Consider the following 13,880-nt stretch of genomic DNA (forward strand, 5'->3'; position numbering starts at 1 on the left):
GAACAAGCAACACCCTGCACTATAATGGACTGTACCACTGATGAAATCTATTAAATAATTGTGATATTTGTAAAGCAAAGTACATTTAATAACAAAAAATATCAGTACATTCCGTACTTGCTAAAGCAAATCGCTTGCCGTTAGGACGGTTTCCAACGGTACGGTTGAATTTGAACGGTGGCAAACCGTGAGAGCCAAAGGGAGAGAGCTTTAAGGCTTTCAAACCGAACGCGCGTTCATCGCTCACGCCGCTACGCTCTCACAGCCTCGTCGACCAATCGCGTTAACATGACCATATATGGCAATCTTTGAAAAATGCGTCGGTTTCAGCCAGTCCAAAACCGTTGCCGGACCCGGTGCAGGGCTTCCCCGCTCGCTTCAACGTTTCGCCTTCCCCGCCGGTGGAACGCTCTCCGTGAAGCTGAAGTCGCGTGCTCTTCCTTTCTTTTTTCTCCCTTTTTGCGCTGCTCGCACACACCCTTTGGGCACCGAAAAGCTCGCCGAACCGAAAAACGCCGGCCGCATTAAGGAAGCCGGGCAGCAGTGAACTCTTTTTTTTTTTTAGTTTTGTTGTATGTTGTTTCTTCTTCTCGGCTTTACTAACTTCAATGCCACACAGGCGTGTTTGCTTCCCTCCCTCCCTCCCTCCCTTTTTTTTGCTGCTACCGATTTCACGGCCCGGCTCGGTCGGCCCGTTTCCAGCGGCAGTGGCGGCGGCCCTCATCAGCCTATGATTCACACACTTACACGCCTTATCGCTCGCGTGAGCAAAACTCAAAGCAAAGTGTCTTACCCCCTCGCCCTCGCCCTCCGCCAACCTGTGAACTTGAAAACGTTTCAACCCGAGATCTCCCAACCCCACCCCGGGTCGCGGACGGTGATGACCACACCTTAGGAATTTACTGGCCCGATAGATAACGCGCGAGTGACATTGCCCGCAATGGATCGCAGCAGCGCAGCACCTACCTGACTTTTGTTTCGCGTGCCTTATTTGATACGCAGTGTACCAAATGTCGTTCGTGAATGATTTTTCGAACTTTTTCTTCTTGAGCGCATCACTGTACGCCGCTTCGATCGGGTCGTCCGGATGGGCGTGCAAATCGGCACATGTCTCGGTGGAGCTTCTTTTGTTTGCTATCAGTTTACCAGGAATCCAGTGTGTTAGGGTTATGCAGGGGTTTTCTGGGGTTCTCATTGCTCTGGGATACTTGCCTGACTCTTTCTAGCAGGAAATGAACTTTATAAGAGGAGAATTGGAAATTCCTATCGGATATGTCCAAAAAGGGTGCAATTCCTATCACATAAAGTTCATTTCCTGTAAGAAAGAGTCATGAAAGTATCCCACAAGTATGAGAACCCCTGAAAAGCCCTGTAAACCGGTCAGTAATAAACAGCATCATGCCACCCCGGTCGCTGGCAGCACCATGGCCAAAAAAAAAAAGGCAAGCGGCAAATGTGTTTTCAAGAACAAGAAACAAGCAATGCCAACATGCTCTACCCGCTCGTTCTGAACCCACTGACAGTGAAGTCCAGCGACAGAGCGAGAAGGCATGCTGACGTTTGCTGCCTTGCAGATGAACGAACAGGTTCCATACACACACAAGGGAGGCTGTGAAACTGATGACGTAACCGAACAACGATGCCGGAAACAATTTGTGGACCCACTGCAAAAAGTATGACTCGATGTGTTTTGCCTATTGGATTCCACAAAAATCGGATTCCATTTTTTTTCCAACATATACATGAAATATGCTGCAGGCGGCTTTTGCAGACGCAAAAGCCGCTAGGCTGCCGGCAGCCTAGTACCGGCAATATCGGTACCTCGGCTTTTTGAGGTTAAGTGCTCCAATGTATAAACCGAGCATCGGTTTCTTGTGTGCGCACACAGCTCGCTTCAAATGGCCGTGGAATTCCGTTCCATCCTCCATGAAATGCAATCTAACGGCGCTTGACCATTTTATCTAACACACAAAAAAGCACGTCAAAGTGAAAATGAAGCGCTCCCAACCGCACTCGGAACCGGTTTTTGGGGTTGGTGCTGCAGCAAAGGGGGCAACTGGGAACTGGACTTGGTTTGTTTTTTTTTTTTTTGATTGCGAAAATAGAGATAACTAACACCCGGACGGTATTTCCACGGTTGTTGTAATGATGATCTTCGTGCTTTCTGCACAGGTCTTGGTTTCGTAGGTGGTCTTCGTTATTTTTCCCTTGCTAAACATTTTAGCCACACAATTAGAAGCCAGCAAACTCACTTGACAGAAGGTAGAACGGCAAATGCTGACGTAATGGGGGAAAAGGCTGTGCTGACAATTTTCGCACAGACTACTATGATCGAAAAAATCGGTAACCAAGCTGGACCGATGGAACAAGCTTATCTGGTGGGGGATAATTGCTTGCTAAAACCAGGTGTATTGCTTACTTTCTTTCTACTTGCAATGAAGTGCCAAAAAAAATCAATTTAATTTAATTATGAAATTCAGCTAAAATCCTCCTTCCATCAGAAACTTTTTGAGACTATAAAAAAAACACAGACTGGATTGAATCATTAGCAGAGAATGAAAATTCAATTGGACTTAACGACTCCATTCACAGTCACGGTTGAAGCTTCTCATTTATGCTGAGCTGAAATGAAGCTATTAAATAGCAAGATAGCGCGGTCTGTCTGGCTGCGGGCATGTGTGAAGAGCCCCGGGATGCAGCTGTAATTCGGAAAAATTAAAACTGCATCCACTGACCGAAAAAAAAAGAAAGAAAGAAAGAAGAAAACTATACTGCGCCTAGCGGTACACAGGCCCCGCTCGCTGTAAAATCTGTGCGTGAGCAGGGCACGTTTTCAGCGTTATCAGCTACAAATGCATTGAAGCTTTGCCTTTCTCTTCTGCTCTCGGCAGTGGAAGCCCCATTTTCACCAGACCCGTTTGAACCACGGTTACCATTTTCTACAATTATAAAGCTACCCCGTATGCTTTGTTATTCTTTGCTCGCCGTTTCTTTTATTGTACGGTGTTTTGCGCCTCGTCGATCACCGTTCAGCCGGGAGAAGAAAGTTAAGGAAAGGCGTGCGCTCCCCCCCCCCCCCCCTCCCGAATCGGTGGTACATCCCACCATCCCATTTACCTGATAAAGAATCGAACCGGAAAGGCTTCGGAAAGATTTCTCAAATTGGTTTAGTGAAGGAGATCATTAAGAGAGCGAGAGAAATAAAAAAAGCAACGAACCCAGACCTTCGGGAAGAGAAGGGCGGGTGGGTTGAAGTTTCCATATTTAGTTGTGGGTAGTAGCTGGGATGTGGGTGCACAAATTTCTGCCCTCGTGTGTCGATTGCACCCTAGGTCAGTTCGTTTCGTCTTCGAGGAGTGTTAGTGAGGCCGCGCACGCTCTACTTTTCAAATAAAACAGAGCGTGGGCTTGTTAGGCGAACCATCGCAAAACATCGGTTAGGTTTGAATTCAAAATTTATTATTATTTTTTAAAGTACCCTTTTTTAAGGAGCGATTTTTCCTCCATCACTGCGAAAAAGATCACAAGGAGAGACAGAGAGAAAAAAGACTGCCAACATCATCACACGGTGAACGAATGATAAAGGAAAGTAGAGCAATATCTTATACAGCTGGCCAATAAAATGGCTATCTCATTTTAATTGCACATCAACGGTTCAGGTTATGGATGGCACTTTGGGGGTATAACCATGCTTACAACCCGACGTTTCTAAATATTGTTTGATTGATGGTCGATGCGATTGGCTCTGGAAGTGTAATTTTGACGATCTGGCTTGGTGTTTTTTGGGTACTACCGATCGCGATTGCCTGATGCAGTAGGAACAACACACGCACTTGACCCATATATTTCAAAGGGGTACACTAAACGTCCAATCCAATTGGCTGAGCTCTCGCACAAAGCATGCACGCACGCAGCATAGTTCCTCCGTTGGAGATGGAATGTTTCTGTTTTGATGTTTGTTTGTTTTTTTTACTTGCACAAAACCTTGCCGGCAGGAGCAGTCTTTATCAATCAAGCTGTCCCCTTGCTAGGCTGGTGTTTCGGGTGTCGGCTGGCGTTGGTTTGATTGAATCGTGAAGAGCGCAAGAAAGCGAGAAAGTTTCGCTTGTTTTTTTTTTTGCTGATGATGATGGCTGCTACTTCACTAAGCGTTGCACACTTTAAATGTTTTGCTGCGGCGATAACTAACAGTACAGCAACTGCACTACTTGCATTGAAGTCTATCGCTTGTCCGTACGAATGTCCCAAACGAGACATTTAAAAAAAAAACCTTCCTAACCATTTGCAAAATGTAATAGCACACAAGACCACCTTCTACTGGCACTGTTCAACGCGGGGCACTCTTATCTTGTAACAAACAAACCATATCCAAACCAGCTGTTCCCGTAATCAGTGCAAAACAGCTAGAACCTCTTCAAACAATGTGGCAATACTTACATTTGGTTTTAAGCACGAAAAACTGGTAAAATTTGTTAACTTAAGTTGCAGCACTCGGTTAATGCAAGCACTGCGTTTGTTTCACACTGTAAGACACGGACAAAAATCGGGTCTTTCTTATCACACGTAGTTTTTTGCAGTTTTTTTGTTGTTGTTGTTTGCGATGCACTGCACTGTTTTGTTGTTGATCTGGATGTTGTTGCTTGCTTGTGTGGTGTGCCTGGGCGATCTTCGGCGATGTTTTGTTGTTTACGTGTCTTTCTATATTTTGCACCTGGGCACGTCCTGACCGAATGATTACACAAACTGAAATGGTATGGTTATTGAACAGCCGAGGGATTTTAAATAGTAGGACCTCTCCGGATCGAGTCCGATCAAGAGCGTGGCGAGCGACGCGTAGCGCTTCGTTTTTGACCATATATGGTATTCCGATGGTAGTGCTGGGAGGGCTAGAGCTCTCACACACATAGTCGCGGACTGTTGCCTCTGATGAAAATCGGAAGTACGGAAGAGTGCGGATGTACACGCGGCGTAGGATGGGTTCTTGGAAGCGGGCGACACGGCCGGCGGGGGGGGGGGGGGGGGGAGAGAGAGAGAGGACTTGGCTAGTGGGGCACGACGGTCTCTGCGAAGGCAAAAAGCGAGAGAGAGAGAGACAGAGAGACAGAGAGAGAGAGAGAGAGTGCCAGCGTTAGATCGAATGAGCACGAGCACGGCTGAGAGCTTTGCGTAGGGGCCAACAATAACCTAGAGGTGAAGGTTGGTGGCACGCGCGTGTTGTAGGCGCGACTCACACGTTGACTCACCCGCCGACGTGGTTCGTCGCTGCGAAGGGATGCTGCGCAGGGGTGGTGTGGCCCCGACCCAAAGGGAAGGGGGGTGAGTATTGAGCGAGCGTGGTTGAAGAAGGCCGAACGCCCAGAGTAGTTCGTACTCGTGCTTTTCTCCTCGAAAAGCATTTGTATGCATGTGATGAATAATCGTCGATTCGGCGAAGCTGCACTGCGCATTCGCTCTCTTTCTCTATCTCTCTTTTCGATTTGGCCGATGCTTTTCGATGCCTCATTCCACCATTTCACCGGTTGGAAAAAAATTTGAAAATGTGTGTATTTACTGTGACAGTTTTTTTTTTTTTGTCTATCCCTAATCGAGAACCAAAACGACAAGAAGTCCGACTGGCAAGGGCGTCAACATGCCAGCTGTCATCCTACCCTTTCGACCTGGTGGTCAAAAACATTACAAAAATGTTATTTCTTTAGCTGGCTGATGGAATTGTTAGGAATAGAGCCTAGTAACTTATTATCTACTTTTGTAAGTTTCCCATTGCACCCAGCGGCAAACTAAGCGAGGACCCCGTAGTCTGGCGAGGCCCCGAAAATGGAACCCACAAGTAAAATTGCTACTCAATCCTTCTCTGGTTGAGAATATTTGATGCAACCCCCTGTGCAACACTGCAAACAGGCCTACATTCGTGTGACCGCTTAGGGCCTCCTCACGTCTTAATCCGCCCCTGATTGCAGCTTCAAGAGCAATACTTACTACTGGCTAGCCGGGTTGTACCTAGTGTCGTGAACTGATGTTTGATTCGTAATCATAAACCAAGTGTTAGAACTAAACATCATTATTCTTAACAAAGCATTTAGGCTTAAATGTGCTGTAGTTCCCAGTTGTACAGCCTTAATCAGCGATCGGCCAAGTACGGCTCGCGGGCCAACTCTTTGCTTGGTGTCTCTATTTGGCTCTTCACGTGAAACTCTGCGAACATTTTTGTAGAATTTGGTTCTTTCGGCCGCAAAAATTGAACTTCTTAAGAAGATATTTGGGACCTCGGCAAACCGGTTACGTTCTTTTCCACAATTTACTACATGTTTAAATAGTACTAACTGCATACAAACTGCAAGCTACACCCAAGAAGAGATCGACTGATTTAATATTGATATTAAAAACAATTGTTCCAAAATCTTAAACCACCCTTGTCTTGTGAAGTAATTAGCACAGCTACTAGCTATTTCTGGTTATTATAACAAACATGTGAAGAACATACGAAAAAACAATATCTCTTGCTTTCAAATTTAATCAGAATGTCTGTGATTCAGTTTTATTCTGCTACAGATGCTATGTGCTTGAGTTATGTTTCATTGAAAAATGATATCTAAACTATTCGAACGTGAGGGATTCATTAACAGTTGGAATCCTGGAGCCATTTTGAAGATAAAAGCTCTGGAGATATCGAGCCTAAATTTACGTTCAAGTTCAAGTGCTTGCCAAAATAGCTCGATTAGCTTGTTTGATGCGATAAACTCGTAAAACAAACCGGTCGTGAAATGATGAATTCGAAGAAGTGTGTAATCATTCCCTAATCTTCATGGTATTAATTTGCGCATATGCACGCACATGCATCAGTTGCACACTTGCACGCTATTCTGTAAAATCTTTCTTTTTATAGCTGTCGCCAGTTATCGCACAGTAGTTTGCTAACATAGCACAACACATTACTTAAGGTAGTTTATCCACATAATTGGATCTAAACGCTTTGCAAGTGCGCAGCCAGTGTAAACACTATTCAGCCCAATTCGAGGATGGATCGACTGCGGTAGTCGCTCCGCCAAGTAAGAAGCAAAAGACGAAGATCAAACAAGTAACAGATGTTGAGCTTAAATTGGAACCAGACGAGAAGGGCGCTGAAGGAGTGAGTAGTGAACTAAATAATCTATGCCGTTGGCTATGGTCGGTGGGTTCGGCTCCAAATTTGCCGCTCGTGTGCTCATGGTCGGCGATAGCCACATTGTGCCAGTGAAAGCACGTGGGGAAAGACGATGAGAGGCTGCTGAATACCACGCATCATGCATTTATGTATATCGAACCTTTTTATATATATAAAATATATCCAGCATGGAACTGGAAACTCATAAAAAACTCTTCAGCACGTGAGGCTCCACGATTGGAATAGTTCCAGATTGGGAAAAATGAGTGAATAACATAAAACGGTTGCCTTTTAGTGGAAAACATTTACTATCAGACAAAAGTCAACAGTATGATAACACCATAAGCTATTTTAAACATAAAACGTACCTCTTGATAACGTTAATGCTACTAATACTACTAGCAACGCCTTTGAACCTTGCACGACCATAAGATTTCAAAGACAAAATTTGCCAATACAACGTTATTGTGAATATGAAGCAAGAGAATATCACGAACAAGCTGCTTTATATTTTTATACGTAGAGACATACATTTGCCACATACGTTTATTTTGACATTATCTCAATAAAAATATCGATTCAACAACAATTTACCAATATCAGGTTTTGTGCAAGGGAAAAATATTTCCCTAATTTGTGAAAGGATTGAAAATAAAATAGAGTTATGTGTCTTATTAGGTCTAACTGCTTCCAAAACTAATGAAACTTAAGCATACACATCTGGTATATGACAGCTATAGGACTGCTGTATGTGTGACATGCAAACTATTTTGCTTCCCCAATAAAATGTCGTTCCAGTTATGCCGGTAATATTTGTTGCTACTCAGGACTTGGCAGTGGGTGAACGGGTGTTATGATAATCTTGGTATCGACGCGTCTTGGCGTCTTCAGTGTTCACCTTGCTGGATCTCAGCTCATCTCAAGTTTAGCTCAAGCGTTTAAACCTCCCTAACACTAAAATAAAAACCGGTTTTAGCCGACTTCTTTAGCTCATTCCGCGCGGCAATTATGAATCACGTGGACATGCAAACTATGACAGTGTTAGTAAGTTGCAATTGCTTGGGTGACACCACATCTCCAGTAATAAAAATGCGTTGCATTCCAGGTGCTTTTTTTATTATGGAAGATTGCCCAGGCCCTCTGATTCATTTCCGGTTATTGAGGATCATATAAACCTCCGATGGCTTTTTACTCATACTACAAGGCCAGCATCCGGACTGACCCTAGACTGTGTACGGATCTGCTTGAAAAAAAGTCGTATGCTATACTACATTACAAGCAATCCCTTTTTAGGAATAACTTTATTACTTATTATAGGGTAATTTACCAATTGTTGCACATTACGTATAAATTGTTTTTTTATCCATGTGTGTAAAACATTGATGAAAGACAGCATTTTTCCTTAAATATTCTTCCTTCAAACACTTCTTTTAATCCACTGTCCTATCATTTAGATCCTAGAGGTTTGTTCCTAACAATCCTAGTGGTTTGTTTGCAGCGTGTGGCAGCAGGTGCCAGTTTACTACCTATTTTGCGGAATTCCGGCTTGAACCAAGGACAAACGTGTAATGTAATAGCGTTTCATACTATCCTAAACACTATTCGTTAGAAATACATCCATTTCAGGGCTCTTTTTTGTTTAGTTCAAGTGTGTTGGGAAGTGTGCAATAATAGAGTTTGAAGTTTTTGAAAAGTGTGCGATAATTGGATTTTTGAATAGGCTTAAAATCAGTATTTCTTGCCATTATTCATCATGTTTATGCCTCAGATAAAATAAACATACTATTTGTAAACAATAAAGATGTATGCTAGACACCTATTACAAGAATATTGTTATCCATCACAAACATATAGCACGTTGGCAAATTACCCTGATACTAATAATATTATAACATGTTGGAACAAAAAGTCTATCAATGCTTTGTTCCGCACGTGAATGCCGTCATGCATCTTTCGTGAATGAAAAACTCCGTATTCACGTCAGCTACGTAATTGTTGTCTGTATATGTAACCGATACACTCATTCCCGATGACATCACGACAAATGCAGCTATGGGGGAGATATGGACTCCCTTGTAGTCATCGAGGTTTTTTTTTTTCTACTACAGCTACAGCAAGTAAGTCGGTTTACCGGGCGGTGTGAAATTGAACGATTGCGAGTTCTTGATATGGATAACAATGTTTTTGTTGTTGTGATATTGGGTGGGGCAAATAAATGAGCATGGAAGCAACTTCTCGTTAATGCAGACAAATCCGGTGCATTTTAAATCAATATCTTATCGTTAAAGGTGCTCCCTTTGGAGAGAAAAAGCTTTTCTTCGTGATTGAACAAAAAAAAAGGAAACAGAGCTAAAATTGGATAATACATATAGAAAACATCGAGTCAAAATGCGAATGGACTCAAACTGCGTAGACCTAGGATCCATCACCGGAAGTGGCTACATTTGCTATCGGTTGTACGATGTTGCAAGCGCTGGCACAACGACATAGAAAACGCAGAGAAAAAGAAACTTGAAAGGCGTTGGCTTCGTTCATTCTTGCAGGGTTTGCGCTGCGGGTAAACTTTGCCAGCAGCGACGTTGTCTAACCATCTGTGGCAATGCTGCTCGAAACCCATGCAGCAAGATTAGAATCTGAGTCGTAAAACCCTGCAGTAATTGGGTTCGCTCTTTTCCGTTTCTTTTACCGCACTTTATTTCTTCTACTTGCAGAGCGCATTGACCGGCTAGGTTCTTCAACCGAAGTGCTCCAACAGTTCTTCGCGTGTTGTTTGAAGCTTCGTTTTCAGCTTGCTTTGTGGAGTTCTTTCCGCTCGCTTTTATTTCATTTCATTTCAGCCTCGAAGTTTCCCTGTGATCGATTCCACAATTCGTTTGCAGAGAGGATACATCACCGGCACTGCAGGAAAGAATCGGAAAAAGCATGATCATCGAAACAATTCCACCCTCGCATTCGCCCCCTTTCTCTACCTATCCAGTTTTAATTGGGTATGAGCATATCGGATACGATTTTGGTTAATTTTCCATTCTTCACGTGCTTATATGGTCGAATTGCTTCAAAAATACAACATTAGGGTCAAAGTAATAACATATAATTATTGCCCAGCAGACCCACCTGCGCTAATGTTTTACTTTAGCCAATCGTAAGACGATATATGTGTTTTATTATGGTTTCAATAGCTTCACGTAAAGGGGACTCAATATTTTGAGCAAAGAATAAAAAAAACCCTTAGATCATTACGCCAAGGAAGATAAATGTTTTTATAAAACAAACAAAAAAGCTGTGAATTCTCGTGAAAGACGAAAATCGAAGCAAAACTAGTTACTTTATAATATTGTACGCTAAGTTGCATCCATACCTAAATCAGTCGGCTTCGGTCTTCAAAAATAAGCCTGTTTGAGGGTAAATCTTTTTATTTTCATCTTCTCTCGTTTAATCTTCAATCTTCTAATGTTTCCTTCTCTCGAAATGTTCAAGCACCGTTTTTTCTCGTGCTGACCGATAGTTTTTGGGCGAATTAACTGTTATGTTCACTGTTTATTTTACTTTTCCATTCGCTAGTCATGGATATTGGTCTAAGTTGTGATGATGGGCTCGCCTGAGAAGAGTATGTTTTTTTTCGTACTACCATTGTATTGGTTACAGCTCGCTACAGCTCCCGGGCCCTTAACAAAAGGCGAAATAAGTACAAAACTGCTATGCGTTCATACAGCGTGGTGTGATTCATATCAAGAGCGCGGAGCACTTTTACGATTCGTCGTGAGTCAATCCCATGATAGCGGCGGCACGCTGCTTGTAAAACGTTAGAAATAACCGGCAAGAGTGCGGAATTCTTTCGTGCCCCCAAAAAAAACGCGTGCTCCACCTAACACAGCGGGCAGCTGATGGAACCAATAAGCCGCATCGACCGGGGTATGGCTCTGTGCAGAGTGACAGAATGGAACATTCAGTAAATTCGGATTGTCTGGAGAATGGGTGTGGACACAGGAAACCCATTGGCAGGCCGGTTCAACCTTACATTGTGATGCGCTACCCCTATTCAATTGAAGCTACAATATTTATTGTTCACCTTGCTGTACGACAGCTTTTACACACAGTGTTTTTGGTGCGACATCATTTGGTCTGGGTGTAGAAATAGTAGCTATAAATACGAATAACACGAAACCCATCGCGGAGATGGTATGTTAAAAATTTGACATACTAGCCAGACTATATTGATTTAAACCTAACTTTACGATAAGGGAACGTTTGTGAAAAGATTTTTACAACAGTATTAGTTGGTATACGGTTCTGTCTATGAATAAAGCATGATGGTGATTGGTGTCCCCATATAGCAGTATAGATAGGTCTTACACATATAGATGCATGGTCCAGCCAGGGCTTGAACCCATGGTGGCCATGAGTCATGCGTTGTGCAAGATAACGACCGTATCGCGAGACCGGCCTTGTAACCATTGTACTCGGACTCGCAATCGAGGAATACACATACAAGCTTACCCCGCGCAACGTGCATTCGATCAACGCGGAATGCACTTGCACTTGCGACCTTAACAACAATTTGCTCATTTACATGGATGATCATAGGGCCTGTTGAGATGGCAGTGGCGAATTGAAAGAGCCTATCGGTAGGCTCGATCCATATTTGGAACGTACGGAGAAGTTTTTCGATCGGTGGAATTCGTTACCAAAATGGAGGAAATGTTAAATTTGCTCAAAGTATCTATTCCACCTACCATGCGGTATATCTACAACTGATGGAACTATAATACACATATATCTAACTAGGAGCAATTATTCACATTTTATACAAGCAAATGTTATTACTGTTAATAACACCTCGTTCTTCCATAGCAATTGTATGACTTGCTTGTGCTCTGACCCATCTCGCTATGAGCAAGAGCGTTAGTGACTATGGACATGAAAAAGGCTGTGATATTATTTATTACTAACAATATAATTGCATGGACCATACTTTGGGGGGTCATGGTATTTTGATATTTTGTTTTGTCTTTGTTTTTTTGTCATAGAATGGTTCCTCTAGTCTTGGAGTTTCTACTGAAGCAGATATACGACAGGCGAACGAAATGTGTTTCATTAAAGCTTTAAACCGACATAGGACCGACGATACGCCAGACACTGCTGAATTTGGCACATGCGCCTTGGAATTGGCGAAGGCATAGAATCCTCTTATAAAGTGAACAGCCCCGCATGAAGCCATGAAATTAACACCAATATATTAATCCCCATACCGAATGGGCCACCTAAAACACTAAACGGCAGCTTTCCTGCGAAGGGGATATGACTATATTTATACACTTTCTACCACTATCGATGCATCTCTGCTACAGAAATGGATTTGATCACGAATGAGGCTACCTAAAATGGTGTGTAGCAAGGTGATTGCGAAGATAAGGGCAACAACAAAAAAAAACCGGTGCGTACAATAAATGCCCGAAGTAGACAATTAGACATACACATGCGAGAGTCAATACAGCTTGGGAGCGTTTGTACAGCGCTTCGCCAAACCTGCAGTTTGAACGATGGCGAGATGGAGAGAAATAGAGAGAAATCGTTTTGGCTGGGAGTGTGTACTCTCGCGCTTTCGGAGCATTTTAAAACACCGTCTGTCGGCTTTTGACAACTATGAGGTACGAGTGCAGAGCACGCGCGGTCTTTGCCATATATGGAAATGATTTTGGTTTTATTAGTTCTCCTATTCGTTTAACCGATCCATTGCGGTAGGTTGTTTTTTTGCCTTTAAATGCACGTTGTGTACTAGTTTCCTCGAAATATTGCTATATTATTATCTCATTACAATATAATTAAAAAATAACAATAATATAATAGTTTACTTGAGTTGCATCTAGCTGTTTAGTTCTTTTTTTTTAATAAATTGTTGCACACAAACAATATCACTTAAATAGTACTGAGGTGAAGATGAAGATAATATAAATACAGTGGAAACACAGTAGAGATAGACATAGCTATGCGGGTATCATAAGCAAAATTATTTTCATTCTCTTCTTCTTATTTGTAACACCAACTTCAATCTATGAAGTCAATCTATGACTGCCATAAGCCACTAATGGACTTGGCTATCTATGACTCACTGCTGCTTTCCCATAGCTGGATAATCTGCCTTGGGATTGGCTGGCTAGGTTCTTTCGAGGTTTGAACCCATGTCGGAAATAACTTTTTTTTTTTGCAAATGATGCCAAACAGAATGATCGTTTTACTTGCATTGCCAAATCGTGTTCCCCAGGTGCAGTCGTTAAATGTACGCACTCATTCCATTAAGTGTTTTAACAGAGTTTCGTTCTCGCAGACAAGCACAACAGTTGATATTGATTTGTCAGAGTGAGGTTTGAGCAGATGTTTCGTTGTCCGTGTAGGTTAGTTGCCATTCAATGTTAAACAGTCTTGAAATATCTTCATTATTTATGTCTATGTTTATTAGTATGTACAGTTTCTTTATTCCACAGTAAATTGCTTAATAACGACTTAAGATTGACATTCATTTACTTTAATTGAAATAAATTTCAAGAATTTGACGTTTATAAGAATTTAAATAAAATTCCAATAATATGAAAGGGTTAACAACCACGTGCCCTTGTTCAAATCGACACTGGACTGATCGTCAGGGAGGACTATATCCTGATGCGGATACCCAAATAAGTAACAGATAGCCAAACCCATTACCCGCTAGGGTAGGCCTTGACCGACTAAAGCGACTACACCA

The 13,880-nt window shown here is 42.5% G+C and overlaps 1 protein-coding gene across 1 annotated transcript in view; it reads right to left on the reverse strand.

Moving 5' to 3' along the window:
* Positions 1 to 4,923, reverse strand: part of LOC133393853 (uncharacterized) — a 7,148-nt gene extending 2,225 nt beyond the window's left edge. Inside the window, exons 1-2 of the mRNA XM_061661013.1 lie at positions 2,117 to 4,923; positions 1 to 1,134 (exon numbers count right to left, since the gene is read on the reverse strand). The exon at positions 1 to 1,134 is cut by the window's left edge and continues 2,225 nt beyond it. Coding sequence (XP_061516997.1) covers positions 284 to 1,134; positions 2,117 to 2,219 — 954 coding nt within the window. The 5' untranslated portion in view covers positions 2,220 to 4,923 and the 3' untranslated portion in view covers positions 1 to 283. The remainder of the gene's footprint in view (positions 1,135 to 2,116) is intronic.
* Between the last annotated feature and the right edge of the window lie 8,957 nt (positions 4,924 to 13,880).

The sequence above is a fragment of the Anopheles gambiae genome, chromosome X (genome assembly GCF_943734735.2).
Source record: "Anopheles gambiae chromosome X, idAnoGambNW_F1_1, whole genome shotgun sequence".
Taxonomy (NCBI): Eukaryota; Metazoa; Arthropoda; class Insecta; order Diptera; family Culicidae; genus Anopheles; species Anopheles gambiae.